This window comes from Mya arenaria, chromosome 13 (genome assembly GCF_026914265.1).
Source record: "Mya arenaria isolate MELC-2E11 chromosome 13, ASM2691426v1".
NCBI classification, from domain to species: Eukaryota; Metazoa; Mollusca; class Bivalvia; order Myida; family Myidae; genus Mya; species Mya arenaria.
Genome location: NC_069134.1, coordinates 42,365,506 through 42,385,016, shown reverse-complemented (window position 1 = coordinate 42,385,016; position 19,511 = coordinate 42,365,506). Strand labels below are relative to the sequence as shown.

The following is a 19,511-nucleotide window of genomic DNA, read 5'->3' as shown; positions in this document are numbered from 1 at the left end:
TTGTTGTTGTTGTTAATCAATCGTGACCCCTTTTTTGTAGAGGGACACCCATGGAAGCTTCCTGTGAAGTTTCATTGAATTTGGCCAGGTAGTTTCAGAGGAGATGTTTTTAAGCAATGGTTGACGGACGGACGGACTGACTGACTCTTGGACGGACGACGGACAAAGACCGATCACATTAGCTCACCTTGAGCAGTTCGTGCTCTGGTGAGCTAAAAAGTCAATTAAGGGCAAAAATTTGAGTTTAGTGTTAATATGGAGTTATGCTATCTAATAGTGTGAAGGCAATAAAACAATTGTGTGAAGTATCAAGTCAATTAAATGAATGGTATAGAAGTAATTAGTGAAAATCCCAACTTTCCTTAAAACGTTAACCGGACACAATGTGCCCTTTAACTTTAACCCAATTTCCTAAGTCAATCAGGGGCCCTAATTTGTATTTAAAATGAAATGGTGTTATGTTACCTAAGTGAATGATAAGTGTATGATGTTCGTCAATGACTGTGTGAAGTATTAAGTCAAAAGGGTTTTGAAGTTTTTGTAACAATCCCAACTTGCCCTAAAACTTTAACATGACACAATGTGCCTTCAAACCTAAATTTCAATCAAAAAGTCAATCAGGAGCCTTAATTTCGAGGTTTTAAAAAGAAAATTTACGGCCAATTTGATAGAATTTTGAGGTTTTTTAAAAGAGCTTTCAATAACGGTAGATTTCGACGGGAAAGCGGTATGGCGTAAGAAGGGTCTCAAAAGCGGTATATTTTACCTGCCGCCGGTAGAGTTCACATGTATGAATTTGTATTTATGATAATAAGGAGTTATGTAGCCCCCTTGTGTAATATATCGACTTAAAGCCGAGTTTGTTTCGTAAATACTGTTTTAAACTAGTTATTTACAATAGAAATGAAATTTAAATCATCGTGTGTGCTCGTATTGTCTTCATTCAAAATAGCAGCAATACCTGCAACATTTCAACAAAGTATCTTCTAACAATTGATTAATGTTTCATCGACAAATGAATGACATATAAACACAGATAAATCCTAATACTATGCAGTGCAGATCTGCTTTAAGCGAGCTTCTTTCTATATATAGCGTCCGATTTATTTCTTTATCAAAATAAACCAGCGTGTAATAATCGATCGGCGTCTGGACTAACTGACAATATGTTGTACATGTATACATATTTCGGGTGATTTTACTGCACAACCATTTGTGTTGATCATGGCTTACAAATATGGACATTTTAAACGTGTTCTACGAATTTCAATATGAAGTGATATGTTAACGTAGACATCTCAAGGTAAGAAGTTGGTCACAACATTTTATAAACTCGTACACAAGTTTAAAGACAATCGTTTAACATGAACAAAAGTTTTCCACACCAAATATCTGTTGGATTTTTTAATATGATTTTGGGGTTATACCATTTTTTTTTCAAAGTAGGAAAGGTTTTTACACAATTTTCCGCAATCCAAATTGAACTCTGCTTTTATGCTGTCGACGTGTGGTTTATATGTTCTTGTTCAAACTTGCCATTTTTATGAATACTGATTTACTTCCTGCTTCAGAAATCAGAGTTATCCCGATTCCAAGCTGACCACACCTCCAATAGCCCATATTAACTGTCACCGAAGCTATCGAAAATGGAGATAGCAGGTCAACAAGATTCAGATGCTGAAGTACCCGGTAGATGCAAAGACTCTGATGAAGTATTAACATTATTTTGCCAGCCCTGTAACGATGAAGGGGAAATACACAAAGCGGGCGGTTTCTGTCTCCAGTGTCACCAATTCTTATGCAAAACATGCGTAAGGTGTCACAGACGAAACAAAATGACAAAAGCCCATGAGATCCTTGACGAGCACAATATGCCTTCATCGATGGAAATGGCCACTGAACCTGACACTGAGTGTTATGAATTTTGCGAGGACCATCCAACAGAACGTATTAAGTATTACTGTGCATTGCACAATGAATTCGGATGCGGTGACTGCATGATACCATACCATAGTAATTGCAAACCGAGGCATATTGCGGAAGTTTCAAATGACTTTCTCAATGGACAAGAATATACAGATTTAAAACAGGAAATAAACAATATGGACTCTCATTGTTCGAACATGGGTGAGCTCATGACGAAAAGCGTTCATACTAATGAAAACGACATTTTGGAGGCCATGAAAAAATTGCAAATGTTTAAAGCTGAAACAATTTCACACTTTGAGGCAGAAGAACAAAGGTTGACATCTGAACTTGAATCGTTGAAAACCGAGTCTAGATCAGCAATACAAGTAACATCAAAACAGATACATGACGTCAAGAGGCTTTTATTAGATATGATTGATAAATTAGATTCTGATAAGCATAGCCCATATCAGATTTTCAAAGCTTCGAAGCAAATGCAAGGAGAAATTTCAAATGCAAAATCGATTAAAGACAACATTGCCAAAGTGGTTAAACAATGCCAAAAGAGAATTGCATTTCATCCAAATTCCATTCTTGATGATTTTACATCCAGCAAGCAGCCCCTAGGAGAAGTGGTACAAACCAATTTAGGCGTAGCTTTGGAAGGATGCACTTATGTAAAATCTAACTACATTAACATTCGTTCTTCCAAAGACTCAAAGACATGTAGAATAACCGGATGTGTACAAATTTCGGACGACAAAGCGTTGGTAGTTGACGGATATAACGAAGCATTAAAACTCGTGGATATTTTACAGCGAAGAATTATTTCTGATGTACAGGTTAACAGTACTGCGTGGGGTATTGCTGCATTGCCAAACAAAGAGGTCGCGGTTACCTGTGATAAAACGATAGATATTGTGTCTTATAAGCAGGATAGACTTGCGACCATCCGTAGCATACATGTATCAGCAAAAGGCAGATGCATGGGCATTGACTATCGGAACAAACAATTGGTCGTTTCCTATATTTACCCACCAGGATTAGAAATCATGGACATGACCGGGAATGTTATACGTCACATGTTGGATACCGACATTAGAGCCATTTCCGTCCGGATTCCTCAGTATGTTATCTTTAGCAAACGATTGGAAGGCATAATTCTTTCAGACCATCGTGGAAATACAGTCACAGCTCTAGATCTCCACTTTAAACCATTGTGGACATATTCAGACATCGATTTAAAAGGGCCGGAAAGTCTTCTGATAACACCAGATGGAAATGTCCTTGTTTGTTGTCACTACAGCGATAACATTCATCTCATTTCCAACAAAGGCAAGAAAAATAAAGTTATTTTAAGGAAGGAAGATGGAATTAACAAGCCGTATGCAGCTGCTGTAAATGGACGTACCTTGTTGGTGACAGGGTATGGAAACGAGTTAATGTTATACAAGATCACAAATTAAGATCAATTGAAACCGTGTTATGTATTAACGTACAGAGACAGGTCCAAAGATAGCAGCATACAATTGCGTTATCAATGTCATAGTACAAACAACCTGCCGTAGAAGTCAAGGGAAAATCAGCAGAGTTTAAGTTTTGATAACAAGTGTCTTTTGCAGAAAAACGCCATCCACCATCAGATCACTTAGATGTTCTTCGAGAAATAATGAACTGTGAGTCAATGCTAGGTATTTCATACCGAAAATGTGCTTGTTGAAATACATGTGTCTCATTTGTTAACTGCAGAAATGAAGTTTACTTTCTAAAGTGAAATTGCATTAAAATTGATTCCTTCAATTTAATTGAAGAGAGAGTTGTATTATATAGACTACTCAAACACTACAATAGACAAATAGTTAAATCTCATTACTTTCCTTTAATCATAAACTTTTTTGCATGTATTGTTTGTTATAAACTGATGTTGTAAACTTTTATAGCACTTGTTATCGGACTTTACGCAGTAAACATGTAACCAAAACCTTGTGTTTCCGTACGTCTCATGCGCATCTCAAGGAATACAACGCATATTAAACATGTAAATTGAAGCCTAGTGCAAGATTGATTATTGAACGTGATTTTCGATTTCGATCTATATGAGTTTCATAGAACGATAACGTGTTTTAACAGAACACGTTTTGTATCTTATTGTCATTTTCTCATAACCTTACTTGTACATTGTAGATGGAACTTTCGAAATATACTGTTATATATGACATGTACTGTATGATGTAGTTTGAACGCATATATAAATATAAAAACATACAATACATGAGGTATTTCTTTATTCAAAATAAACAGCATATATATCATAAAACCCTCTGTGTTGCATTTTGTTGACCCCTGTGTTCAGGTACTTCACAAACTTCAATGTCTCTTGGTCTCTGTACACCAGGGCCAGCGAGTTTTCCTCAGGGGTGACCGTCAGCAACTGTAAAATATATATATAATACAAGAGCTGTCACAGTATGTGACGAATGCCCCCGAATGTGACATTGACCTACGAACAAGGTCAGTACATGAAAAGTTTATCTTGCCTTTACGTGTCAAATACATATGGCAAGTTATTTTAAATTGCCTCTGAACATAAAAAATACCACCCATACTTGACAACCTACACTGTTATGTCCTTATATTCAGAATTCCCTTGTGAATAAACACTTAGTGTATCTTTCACCTTAAAGGTAGGGACATGGGTCTTGCACACGACACGCTGTCTTCGTATGTGGAACACATGTAGCAAGTGATTTTAAAATCTGTCCATACAAGGGAAAGTAACAGCCCTGACACGACAACCTATACTCTAGGTCCTTATATGCAGCACTCCATTGTGAATAAACACTAAGTGTGACCTTGACCTTTGAGGTAGGGACACGGGTCTTGCACGCGACACGTCGTCTTGGTATGTGGAACACATGTGTCAAGTTTTTTTTAAAATCTGTCCATACAAGGGAAAGTTACAGCCCAGACACGACAGCCTATACTCTATGTCCTTATATGCAGCACTCCATTGTGAATAAACACTAAGTGTGACCTTGACCTTTGAGGCAGGGACACGGGTCTTGCACACGACACGTCGTCTTGGTATGTGGAACACATGTGGCAAGTTATTTTAAAATCTGTCCATACAAGAGAAAGTTACAGCCCGGACACGACAACCTATACTCTATGTCCTTATATGCAGCACTCCATTGTGAATAAACACTAAGTGTGACCTTGACCTTTGAGGTAGGGACACGAGTCTTGCATGCCACACGTCGTCTTGGTATGTGGAACACATGTGGCAAGTTATTTTAAAATCTGTCCATACAAGGGAAAGTTACAGAGCCGGACGGACGGACGGACGGACGGTGCAATTTTAATATGCCCACCTTCGGGGGCATAAAAATAACTATATACAAGATATTTTCCCCATTTTTTCTAAATTCTAAGTATCAAAATTTAATGCCTTAGGGCATTGTATCATTCTGAATGAAAGGGAGATTTCATTTTATGAAAAGAACCATATTGCAATTCAAGCTCTTGTATAATTGTATGTCTCTAAACAGAGGTCGGGAGTCCAAACTCCACCAAGTACATACTTTTGGTGTTTCGCAATGGGAAAACTACTAGTTTCTACCTTGGACCAATAATACACTCCCAGTTAATACCAAGGAACGTTCGACAACAGCTGATACAGTAGCTGTCATTACAATCATCCTTTAATTGACGAATTAGCTTTTATACAACACTATTAAGTTACAAATAATCCATATGTTTGATGATGTAGAAGACCCATACCTCCTCATCCTCCCCTTTAGCGATGTATGATGTGAATCCTCCATATTCCATGTCCCAGTCTGAAGTAAATAAGAACTGGAGTAAAAATCCACTCAAACTTCTAAGTATATGTATCTTCCATCAATCACCAAATTTAATTATAACTTAATCTATAGGCAGTACAAAATGGAAACATTGACATACAAAATTGCAATATTTTCAGTTACCGTTTCATAACGTTCATTGATAACCAATGGTCCAACTGAAACCATACCAGATCACTTCTAGTCAGAAGAATATACATTTAATATATCAACAAAACTATGGAGATTGTGTACATGTGCCATGTAGCTGGCCCAGGACAATCATAAGATTAGTAAAACTCACAATTGGTTAAACACTAATGATCAGGTTTGACACTGAATGTTAATAATGACTTAATCTAGAGCAAGTGCAAAATGGAAACTTTGACACATCAAAGGGCAACACTGACAGTTTTTGTTCATAACGACCATGTCCAAATTAAACCATTCCTGGCCAACTTCTGGTCAGAAGAGTATAATAACAAGAGCTGTCACAGAGACAGGGCAGGGCGCTCGACTTTTCCGTGTATGGATTGAAAAGTTTTGACGAAACATGCATGGATCACTGTTAGATTAGATTTCAATGCAATACATGATGTGCTGAGATATTTACATAAATTGAATGGAAAAATATTTGAGGTGGTACGCAAAATTTAACGTAAATTCTAAGTCGAAAAAGGGGCATAACTTTGTCAAAATGCTTGATAGAGTTACCTCCTCCAGTGTACAGACTGGGGGCATGATGGTGAACAAGTGTGCAAAGTTTCAAAGCCAGATGTCAATGGACTTTGAAAATATTTGAGGTGGTACGCAAACTTTAATATAAATTCTAAGTTGAAAAAGGGGCATAATGTTGTCAAAATGCATGATGGAGTTACCTCCTCCTGTGAACAGACTGGGGGCATGATGGTGAACAAGTGTGCAAAGTTTCAAAGCCAGATGTCAATGGACTTTGAAAATATTTAAGGTGGTATGCAAACTTTGACATAAATTCTAAGTTAAAAAAGGGGCATAATTTTGTCAAAATGATTGATAGAGTTACCTCCTCCTGTGTATAGGTTGGGGGCATGATGGTGAACAAGTGTGCAAAGTTTCAAAGCCATATGTCAATGGACTTTGGAAATATTTGAGGTGGTAAGCAAATTTTAACATAAATTTGAAGTTGAAAAAGGGGCATAATTTTGACAAAATGCTTGATAGAGCTACCTCCTCCTGTGTATAGGTTGGGGGCATGATGGTGAACAAATGTGCAAAGTTTCAAAGCCATATGTCAATGGACTTTGAATATATTTGAGGTGGTAAGCAAACTTTAACATATTAAGTGGTTACGCCGATGCCCATGCTCAGGTGAGTAGGATAGCTCTCCTTATTCTTCAAATAGTCGACCTAAAAATCATATCAATGAAACCTTGAAGCTTGTGAGCCTGTGAATAGTTTGTCATGTGTAATCATGTGATTAGAAATACTCACCATCAGTTAAACACTTATGATCAGGTTTAATGTCATGTTTTTTATTGAATTGAGATTTTCTTTTTTTTGCTGGGATATAGATGTAATATGTACGTCTCGGTTACTTACCAGCACAGCCGACATAAAGAACAAGGTCAAGGGCAAACTCTGCGCCTTCTGTGTTCGTGTCATGTACAAGCGTGTAGGAGCAGTGACCCCAGTGTCGTACACAGGTCCGACATCTTGATTTGCAAGCAGCTTTTAATTAACAGACAAACATTTTTTCATTAAAATTTATTCCACTGTATGTTTTTGCAGTCTGAGGATACAACTAAAATGTGAATGGCCACGTGACTTTATGGCATTTCTGAAAAGTGCCTCGAGGTGGAAAAGATATATTAGTTGAAGAAATTACTCATATAACCATTGTTACCAAGATTAATGAAGACTGGAATTACAATTGGTTTGAGAAACAGAAATGCAATTTTACAATATTATGTTTCTTGAAACAGGAAATGTCAGGTGGAGTAAAATCAACAATTGCAATAGTAGACCAGACCTACAGATAACGTTTTACTTAAGTGTAATTTATGCTCTTATGAAAAATAAAGACCTAGAAGTGGAACAGAATTGTGATGTACCTGTCTCGTTAGCTTGAGCCTTTGTTTCATTGTCTTTCAAGTCTTTCTTCTTTTCGCTACTTTTTGATGACCCAGCCTTGTCAGCTTCCTCTGCTCCTTCCCCATCCTCAGACTGCCCCTCGGAGTCTGAAGATGAGGCAGCTGCAAGCTCGTGCAGTTTTAAACCAGTCAGGTTTGACAAGAGAAGAAACATGGCGTCAGAACGAAACAGACGTACACAGGTGCTGACAACATCGGGTAAGCTGGCGTCATCAGCCTCCTTAAAACACCTGCAATACATTCTCTGTGTGTTACAGAAATACTAGAAATTTAACTACATGCAGTTCAAGTTGTGTATCCAAATAATTTGAATCATACAAATTTTAGTGGCACATAAATAAATAGGAAGGTTTCCTTATATGGTATACATGTATATGATATGCTATACAAAATTTACCTTTTGTTTGCAGGACCAGCTGATTGCCATTTCATGTTGGAAGACTTTAGCGCCTCTAATAACAAATCATACTTTTCCTTCTGCAAAAACCAGTATAAAGTCATTCAAAGGATGTCTATGCAATTCATTCAAATAAATACATTAAAAAAAGCTTTTTAATGAGATAGATGTCAAAAATACTTAGTGTAAATGGACTTAACACTAGTTTTTAATTACAAGGAAATGATATCTGGCTTCAGAAAACATGATATTTATAATGAGATATTCATAAAGACCTCAACATATTTCAACGAGTGAGATCCAAAAGCCATACTTCATCAGAGCCAAAGCCATGAGTGAAATATTTACCTGTGATGTTCACGAGGTGAAATATATTGTGTTCTTAAATATCAGATTGATATTTTCACTGTCTGAAATAGTGAAATATCATTTTTATTTCAATGATAAATCTTTAATCGGAAAGCATATAATAAAGATTCATCACAAGTATGAACTTTCTGCACTTTACTAAATGCACAACATAAAAACAAAACATGAAAACTATTTACAGCCTATGTTGTCTTTGAATGTACATGTATGACATAAGATAATGGGCTCACCAGCAAAAAATCTTGCAGTTCTATCTCAGAATCGTTTTCAAACTTCTCCTGAATACTGCCCTGTGCCCCTGGGCTCAGATACACTGGGTTTATCCAGTCAAAAAATTCTTCATCCTGAAAATAAAATTCCTTGTATACCAGGTTAATTAAATTATATTTCAATTCTTTACACAAGTTTGTATTCATTTGCACACACACATGGTACAAATTAAAACACAATATGATAAAAAAAATTACAAAATTGTTTTATTGTGTATTGAGTAAGTTCAGTCAAACTCATTTGGCTTGTACTCGCTTGGTTCGAATTCCTTGTTGGCTCAAACTGGATGTAAAGGACCAATTTCTTTATACTTAAGGTAAGCATTCCCGGCTGGCTCAAATATTCTGAGGCTCAAGGTGTTTTCGCCGGTCCCTCGGAGTTTATGCCATGAGGTTCAACTGTATATCGTTGTATTGTTTACATATACACATTCTGACTGTAATATTGCCAAATAGTGAACTGACTCACGTCGTCCTAATAGCAGTGCCACATTGTTTATAAATTATATTTCCATGGCTTTTTAAGTACAAACAAACATTGGGGGGAAACTAACCTCAATGTCTCCATAAGGCAACAGGGCCCTTGTTGGCTCTAAATATGGAGTGGGTCGTTCTATTGGAGGTCCATGAAACCAGCCTGAGATTGAAAGGCGGGTTTTATCTTCGCTTAAAACTTCTGCTACCTAAAATGCAGTGAAATTTACCAATCACTCCATATAATATATGCATGTATATATCACCTTTATAGTTTGACTTCAGGGATAAGATTGAATATTTCAGCTGCAAACAGTCACCATGCAATTCATAGTGCAAAACTCCAAATACTTTTACTTGTATGTGTTAACTGTTTAATCAAAATTACTACTACTGCTGCTGCTGCTGCTTCTTCTACTACAACTGCTGCTGCTTCTGCTACTACTACAACTGCTGCTTCTGCCACTACTACTACTACTACTCTACTATATAACTACTACTACTACTACTACTACTTCTGCTGCTGCTACTACTTCTACTACTACTTCTACTACAACTGCTGCTGCTGTTGTTTCTGCTAATACTACAACTGCTGCTGCTGCTTCTGCTACAACTTCTACTACTAACATTGCTGCTACTGCTGCTGCTGCTGCTGCTACTACTACAACTGCTGCTTCTGCTACTACTACTACTACTGATGCTGCTGCTTCTGCTACGTCTACAATTGCTGCTGCTGCTTCTGCTCCTACTACTACTGTTGCTACTGCTGCTTCTGCTACTACTACTACTACTACTACTGCTGCTGCTGCTACCAATGCTGCTGCTGCTGCTGTTGCTGCACTTGTTTTTAAAGATTGACAATATAAAGCAAAAAAGCAAACCTGATGGTAAGATCCAGGAGATACTTCAAAGAAGACAAAGTTGTTCTTGGCTGGCAGAATTGACTTGACCACTTCTTTTGGTTGGATATTCTCTGTAAAGTAACATACATGTACAGTTAATACAATAATGGTCTAACATTCAGGTGAACATTTAAAGAACATATCTGTGAAGCTTTGGCCCATAAAATTATTACAGTAATGGCAAATAATTAAACAATGCTGTAAAGGGGTTTAAAATCAATATCATTTTGTCATGAAATTTCAAATAATGGCTGGATTGAATCTCTAACAAATTAAAGCAATCAATTCAAAATTCACAGACATCAAGCTTGTTGCATACTATTACTACATTATGAATTTCCAGGGAAGTTTTGTGAGTCAGACGCATGCACGTATGGAGATACAGCAACACAAGATTGAATGCTCTATAAGGTACATCCATATACTTGAAGTATACCTAATACAATACTGTATTGCACTTGAAGTGGTTCTTTTTTAAGCACCAAAAATGGTTGTTGATAAGTGTTGTTTTTTTTCAGTTGGACAAGGGGAGTAACTCATGAACTATTTAAGTTATAATGATGTGCCTTGCTACACATGACTGCATTGTCATCTGAAACATGTGTAATAAGGCAATAAAATAAGCATGTGGTTAGGGTTACATCTTGTCCAAAAAACAGGTAGGATGGATAGACTTTTTTTATTTGTATTTTTTTTAATTGGCTTTATGTAAGAACGTTGTTGTCTTCCCTGGGGAATGGTGCTAAAGAAATCTTCAGTATAAAGATTTTAAAACAACAAACACATAAAAAATAAACCAAACCAAAAGATATTTTTCAGGCCTATTACTTATGTGGACATTTTGATCTTTATTTAGTTATGACTGAATGTTAACCATTTGAATATTAAAACACTGATGCTTTCACTGATGTTGCTTACAACACAAAGTCTATTTACATCTAAGTTAACAATACTGTTACCTTCTATAAGTTTTTCTTTGAAAAATATGCAAGATAAAAGAATCATTGGACAAACCATCAACAGAGAAGAGATCCAATGCACCACCATCAGCCTCCGCCCAGTCATTCACAATGTAGTAAATGTACGCTATTCTCCGTCCCTCGAGTTCATCATCATGGCATAACAGTGTGTCTGGAATAAATTGCATAAATTATAAACTTTTAAAAAAGTGGCAAAATTATTCTCACCCTGACAACAACCATCAGTTGGCAAAATTGGACATTTGGATGAACGAGCTTGAATTCATACACTAATGCTTGCCAACCAAATACTTCAACAAGCTCTGCTTTATAAAATCAAGAATAAGGGCAAGCTCCGAAAGCATTTTACCAGTGAGGGTATGTGGACAGATTTTTTAACGAGTTTTTATATGGCAAATCATTTAGGGATTAGACAAATCCAATATTGAACGTCTATTATTTTAGACAAGTGAAGGGGCTGCTGGCTCGTGCTAATTTCATCAGCTGACCCATTAACAATAATCACAATGGTATAGATCTATCAATTTTAATTTAAGATGTAGAAATCAATTATTTTTTTAATTTGTTAATTATCATTAGTCATAATTGCATAAAAAAATCTTAAAGAGTCACCTGTGTGAGCGTATTTGGCACAAAAGGCATCCACGGTCTCATTCAGAGGGATTCCTGTTACCTCGGTAAGCCACATTCGAACTCTCGTGCATAGGGCATTCCTACATAATAATGCACAAACATGATACAATTTTTACGCAGGAATCATTAAGAATATACATGTAGTTCATTTTTTATTTAAGTTCAATTGTGCGAACAAGTTCATACTGATATGAGGCACTTTCAAGTAAATTTCCAGGGCATAAACCAGTATGCCACTCTCATCCTGATTCAGCATTTATTGGCATGAAATTCATTTTATAGTTTTATAGTTTATCCTTTTAAACAAGTGAATCATAGCCTAAGTATTTCATTTACTCTAGTTATAAATGTTATACTAACAGAAGTTATAGCTCCTGTATTACAAATTAAATACACTTTTTTCTATGGTTGTTGTCGCTCACTTGAAATTATATGTTTCATAAATGATACACACACTATATAAACTATACATACCATTTATAGTATACACAGGCAATTTTTAAATCATTGTGTATTGTGTAGATAATTGATGTAAGTACATTAAAAAGCATGTTTTATTACATTTCTTTGTGGTGATAAACTATTTAATGTTTACATTAGTCCCACCAAATAAATTGAATTAAAAAGAAAATATAGAATACTTTTATTTTAAAATATCACCTAAAGGCCGATATCATAGGAGACTTTGATGTTTTCAGATCTTCAGAACTCTGCAACAAAAACATTCAAACATCAAAAGGTATTTTATTGACTTACTTCCTTAAGACAAAATTAAAGAGTGTGTAAAGAAATCAAGCATAGTTCAAAGTTGTATTTAAAAAAAAATGTCACCACATTTTATGTTAATGGAATGAGTATATACTAATTTATTTTAGCTTGATTTTGACAAAAGCTGATAGCTTTTAGAATCACTTTCGAGTCCATTTCCCGAGTAGAAACTAGTACTGTGTCCTTTTTGAGAGGCCAGAAGAAAGAACTCCTTGTGGGGATCAAACTCATGACCACTTGGGTGAGAGGCAGACACATATAGCACTGGACCACTCTCACTCTGGTCGGGATCGAACCCACAACCTCTTGGGTGAGAAACAGACACCTATACCACTCTTACCCTAGTGGAAATTGAACCCACAACCTCTTGGATGAGAAGCGGACACCTATACCACTCTTTCCCTAGTGGGAATTGAACCCACAACCTCTTAAGTGAGAAGAGAGCACCTATATCACTAGGCCACTCTCACCCTTGTGGGGATTGAACCCACAAGCTCTTGGGTGAGAATCGGACACCTATACCACTAGGCCACTCTCACCCTTTTGGCGATTGAACCCACAACCTCTTGGGTGAGAGGCAGGACCTATACCACTCTCACCCTGATGGGGATCGAACCCACAACCTCTTAGGTGAGATGCGGACACCTATACCACTTGACTACTGTCACCCTGGTGGGGTTCAAACCCACGACCTCTTGGGTGAGTGGCGGACACCTATACCACTAGACCACTCTCACCCCCCCCCCCATTCATAGAATTAACATGCACAGCTCGGCAACATTGTTATGTAAATAACAACAATAAAAAATATATTGCTGCATGACTATGAACATAATGTACCTGAATTAATTTATATGTAGTATATCTCATCATAATGCACCTGAATTAATTTATATAGTATATATACCTGAATGAATTTGAACAGATATATAAATATATATATATATATATATATATATATATATATATATATATATATATATATATATATATATATTATATATATAAATTACCTGAATAAATTTGTACAGATCATTGTTTTTTGGCACAAACTCAAGGTCCATGAGTTCATCTTTCAGTTGTTCTATGTCCTTCTCTTCGCTTAAAAACCCCGGCACCATGCAATGGCAGAATGGCTCCTGACTCAACTGTAGACCTGTGGCATCTTAATACAAAAAATATTCAATGAACGTAATATTTATATAAATACATGAAAATGCTATCTTCACCATAAAGAAGTCTAGATCTTCTTATTTTAATGAAGGTTGCAGGAATATTGCTGGACACCTTTCCATTGTAAATCAATTTACACTCATGATTACTGTGCTACATTTTGTGTATATTTATACAATAAGTACAGGTAAGAATAAACCAAACAAGAGCTGTCACAGAGACAGTGCGCTCGACTCTTCCGCCGCTTTTCAGTGTAAGGATTGAAAAGTTTTGGCGAAACATGCATGGATCACTGTTAGATTAGATTTCAATGCAATACATGATGTGCTGAGATATAAACATAAATGTGGTAAAATGCAAAATTTTAACCAGAATTTTTAAGTGTAATAATAAAGGGCCATTATTTGCAAAATACAGTTCACTAACTTGGTTATTCAATTAGGTTGGGTGGTTGAATACCATTGTATAAAGTCTCAATGCAATACATCAAGTAGTTGCTGAGATATTATCCTATATGTGCTAACATGCAAGACCTTCACCAGAATTTCTAAGTCGCATAATAAAGGGGCAGAAATTATATAATATGAAAGGTAGAGTTATCTTACTTGATTAAATAAGAAGCTTACCGGGTAAATGGTTGGGAGCCTGTGTGTAAAGTTGCAATGCAATACATGATGTATTCGCTGAGGTATTGACTTAAAAGTGGTTACATGCAAAACCTTAACCAGAATTTTTAAGTCTAATAATAAAGGGCAATTATTTTGCATTAAATGCAAACTAGAGTTATCCTACTTGATTAATTTAGTAGGTTGGATGGTTGAGTACCATTGTATAAAGTCTCGATGCAATACCTCAAGTAGTTGCTGAGATATAAACCAATGTGTGCTTGCACGCAAAACCTTAACCAAAATTTCTAAGTCGAATAATAAAGGGAAATTATTTGCATTAAATGCAAACTAGACTTATCTAACTTGGTTAATTAAGTAGGTTGGATGGTTGAGTACCAGTGTATCAAGTCTCAATGCAATACCTCAAGCAGTTGCCGAGATATGAACCTATGTGTGCTTGCACGCAAAACCTTAACCAGAATTTCTAAGTCAAATAATAAAGGCCTATTATTTGCATTAAATGCAATCTATAATTATCTAACTTGGTTAATTAAGTAGGTTGGATGGTTGAGTACCACTGTATAAAGTATCAATGCAATACTTCAAGTAGTTACTGAGATATTAACCCATGTGTGCTTGCACGCAAAACCTTAACCAGAATTTCTAAGTCAAATAATAAAGGCCTATAATTGGCATTAAATGCAAACTAGAGTTATGTAACTTGGTTAATTAAGTAGGTTGGATGGTTGAGTACCATTGTATAAAGTCTCAATGCAATACCTCAAGTAGTTGCTGAGATATCTACCTATGTGTGCTTGCACGCAAAACCTTAACCAAGGGGTGACGCCGACGCCGACACTTGGGTGAGTAGTATAGCTCTCCTTATTCTTCGAATAGTCGAGCTAAAAACTAACTTTGGCTACCTATTGATTTATTATCCTCCCAGTGAATGTGAACATTAATGCCAAAAATCACTGGACCTATCCTAGACTGAGAGGCTTCTTCATGTGTTTTATATTCAGCAAGTTTTCACCTAGTTACAATTGACTGGTGCATAATAATCTCTTTCACTCAACTCCCAAGTTCTTCTTTAAACCCTCACTGGAGTCTTGATCCAACGGAGTGTAGCTACAATAATGAGTGATCAGGGATACTTTTTATTATTTTGACATTTCTTATTTATTCCTGTAACGCTACAACTCTCTACCATTCAACAACGGGCGAAAAAATATATAGTATTATTATGCATCGATTTTGAATTATAATGACAAAGTTGTTCAATATATACCCGACAGTGATCTAAACTAGATTTAATTTGTCATTAGAGCTGTTATTTTCACAAAAATATATTCTAGGTCACGAATACCATTATACATGTACATAACCTGTCAGATTTGTCCCAGATTTACAGATATCGGGATACTTGATAAACGATTGACACATGTAAGTGTTTTATGATATCTGAACATGTTTTTTTGGCATAATGACATAAATAAATATGTTTTTAATAGTAGGCAATAATATTTTCCTAGAAATTTGAATATGTAATGGAGATAATTTCAAAATTGTGGCTGCGCGGATTCTCTGCGCAAGGACCGTTCGCTACTTTTTGTTGGGATGGTGGAGGTCACGAGTCTGCCATAGAAAAAAAAATCGTCAAAAGACTCATTGACGGCCATTTAGGTAGACTACAACGGAGTATTGTCATTGTCAGTTTAATCACGGACCTATATGGGTCCGTGGTTTAATGCGAAATATACGCAATGCATGTTTGTAACGCATTTGAAAGTTTTAGCGAAGCAACCTTACCTTCACTGAAATCTTTTCGCTTGGACCAAGATTCCTTCAGTTTAGAAGTAGAACAACCAGGAGCTAAAGAGAATACGTTTTTCAAATTTATTTCTTCCAACTGGGCGTTTCTCGTTTTTCTCTGCTTCGATTTTGATGGACCATCCATTGTTTTAAAAAGGTTCCTAATTTAAGAGTTATTGTTGTGATCGATTAGAAGCAAGAAAACAAATCAGGTGCAAAGTTGTCAAAACAATTTTAACATGTGTGTGGATTCTACTTTCATTTTCATACTTCCGCTTTCGTTTACAAAAACCTGCACCGAGAAGTGCATGTAAAAAGTGTATTTTACGGACGCTTTGGACCACTAGAGGATCTGAGGTGGACGACACCCTGCGCCCACAACAAACATTGTACAAGTGAAATGTTCATATCAATATAGCAGCAAATATTTGCTTAAAGAACACCATTATGCATCAATTTAGATAGTAATTAGTCAAAATGTTTACGGGGGGTGCCCCACCCTCAGACCACAGTGTCTCGACTTTTTTTTTACATACCATAGCACTTTTATCATGACTATGAGGCATTTTCATAAACATAAAATGCGATTTAACTAAAGTTTAAACGTGCCTTATACTGTTACATTACATGTTATGAAATAACATGTACATTTATGTATAAACAATAGTTTTATAGGTCCGTGTATATGTCACTTGACTCGTGCATGGACGTATAAATTTACAGTGACACGCCCATGTGCACGTGCATAACATCGCGAAAATTCTTTCAAAAATGGCATTTTTATTTTAATGGTTGGGTAACCCTTAACGATAAAGTCCTTCATTCAACGGGATGTGTGTATTTTGATAACATTCCTAGTCGATGAGTAGACCAGTAGACATACGTACCGCATGTACAATGCATATATGCGCGCAAATGGATCCGTGATCTAATCTAAATTTACATCATTTCTGAGTTTGTACAGAAACCAGTTACTTTTGATTTTGCGTATCATGCAAGTATTTATACCCTGGTACTTGGTTCCCCTGATCCTGGTTTACACCCGTCGGGCCCAGTTTTGTCTGCTCAAAGGGCAGGGGTAGCATTGTCGCCAAGTATGGGCTTACATTAGGGCCATCTCATTAATGATTAATTATCTATGGAAGTTGGCATTGTTGCTTTGGAATTATTATTGTTTATGGCTAAAAGCGTTACATACGCTTTAAGAAAATGAATTTTTCGGCAGTTTTCCAAACAATTGAGATCTGTTTTATTGTGAGTTATCTTGAAGGGCTGTATTGAAGGCATTGATACCAAAATCAGCTGATTCCGAGACAAAAACTAAAAAAAATGTCAAAACAATCAGAATGTGAGAGTGCAGCTTTAAAGGTCTCGTCTGGCCATATGGACAACGGGGTTGCACCACTTATGGTAAGGAAATGTTGGCACTCCATCTCTGTCGGAGACTTCACGGTCCTTTAACCGCTCTGATAAGGGCAAACGTCGAATTTATTCAGGTCTGTTGAAATGCTGTCCGTATGTCAGACATGCATTACGTTTAAAACCCCAAATTTTGCGTTCCTCAACAAAACGTCGTAGTATGATACCCAATCTATCTCCCTGTAACATACTTAGTTAGCAACGTAAACAGCGGTAATTATACAATTCATGCCAACTTATTACATCATGTGCTCATGTTGTCTCTCTGTCAATTTTATAACCTGGATAAGTTGTCCACAGATTATCTTTATTCTAGTTTTCACGTCCAAATCATTTGATTGATTAATATTATTTGTTTCTATAAATAATGACCAATCAATAAAAAGTTAGGCCAACTTCAACCAAATCAAAAATTTAATCGGTTTTATACAAATGGATGCATCGAAGTAAACGTCCCGAATGAGCGTTGGGACGTTGTCGCGCGCATTTTATTACGTCTAATTCGCCGTTGAGAACGATATTCATGACGTAACATCCGGATGATACGTAGACTTTTGAAATGGCGTTTTGCAGATTTTGTCCCGGTGGGAAATATCAATTCAATGATGAAGATATGAGTGCTCTTTTTGATAGACCATGCTTCCATTGATTTTTTTTTCTTCAGAAATGCATCTGGCGCTAATATGAATTATACTGAGACTTTAATTTTAACTTATGTGCTGAAATCTAATTAACGAAGCTGTCTATCGATAATTCATTTATAATGTCAGATACAATATAAGGGTATTATAGAAATGAATTGTCTACATATGCACGTTTAATCGAATCCAGTGATATCAGTTGGTATAGTAAAACTTCCTATTTTTGATGTTTGGTTCCCGGTATGCAAACGTTTCGATTAATTGACGTCAGTTAACAAACGGCATGGGATGGTACACAGACGTTATTAAAAATAAAGAATCGGCGTTAGTGTAAAATAAATGCGTACATAAGAGCCATCTAACCAATGCATTTCTCGTACGATCGCTTTTTCGAATTAATATAGAGCCAAACCCCGTTGGCTCGAACTCGCTTGGCTCGAATTTCTCATTGGCTCGAACTGTTAAGGACCGATTTCTTTATTCTGAAGGTTAACATTCCCGTTTACGGGGTTCGACTGTATCTGAAAAGTTATAGGTTCTGAATCGAAAATTAAAGCTGTATTGAGCAGTTCAGGCAAAGTGGTTATGTTTTTGTCAATTTATATTGTGACACTCTATAAAAAAATGATCTTACGAAGTTACTTCATACAATCGTTGATAAAATAGCCCCCATAGTTTTTTTTTTTAAATATTTGTTCACTTTTAATTTCAATAAAGGAGAAAAAAGGAATAAAATACGCCCAAAATGCATCATTTCGACCAGAAATTAAAAATAAACTTAATTTGGTAAAAAAGAAGTTAAAATGTTCTTGGGGAGTACCCCTAAATCCCCCTGCCAACATTTTTAACCATATAAATTACGGTACTTAGGGACGTCAAAACGTTAAGCCCCCTCTAACATCACTTCCTGGACCCACCCCTGATAATACTACCTCTTAATGGCTCGTTCGTGCTCTTTTTATAATGATGTTATTATAATACGTTCATACTGAAAAACATCCAGACTCATGAAGTCCTGCTTTTTTATAAACAAGCGAGATTTTTTAGGCTTGTTCTGTTCATGTCTTTATATTGTTTTGTCAATCCCATTGAGTTGGCGACGAAATAGCTACGTTGCGCTCTCTCTTCCTGAAATATTTTTTTCTACTTGTTTGGTACAATCATAAGCAACTATAACAGAGCTCAGG

At 36.2% G+C, this 19,511-nt stretch overlaps 2 protein-coding genes across 2 annotated transcripts; one reads left to right on the top strand and one right to left on the bottom strand.

Annotated features, from left to right (window-relative positions):
- The first annotated feature begins 1,153 nt into the window (after positions 1-1,153).
- On the top strand, positions 1,154-4,176 carry LOC128214381 (uncharacterized). The gene is made up of 2 exons (XM_052920808.1): positions 1,154-1,303; positions 1,572-4,176. The coding sequence occupies exon 2, from the start codon at positions 1,647-1,649 to the stop codon at positions 3,372-3,374; it is 1,728 nt and encodes a 575-aa protein (XP_052776768.1). The 5' UTR covers positions 1,154-1,303; positions 1,572-1,646; the 3' UTR covers positions 3,375-4,176.
- LOC128214386 (prolyl 3-hydroxylase OGFOD1-like) lies at positions 4,177-16,525 on the bottom strand. The gene is made up of 13 exons (XM_052920827.1): positions 16,262-16,525; positions 13,685-13,836; positions 12,564-12,613; positions 11,883-11,983; positions 11,305-11,421; positions 10,270-10,361; positions 9,469-9,597; positions 8,876-8,989; positions 8,277-8,356; positions 7,841-8,109; positions 7,329-7,457; positions 5,689-5,747; positions 4,177-4,339 (listed from the first exon to the last, which is right to left on the bottom strand). Exons 1-13 carry the CDS (start codon positions 16,407-16,409, stop codon positions 4,193-4,195), a joined length of 1,587 nt encoding a protein of 528 aa, XP_052776787.1. The 5' UTR covers positions 16,410-16,525; the 3' UTR covers positions 4,177-4,192.
- Between the last annotated feature and the right edge of the window lie 2,986 nt (positions 16,526-19,511).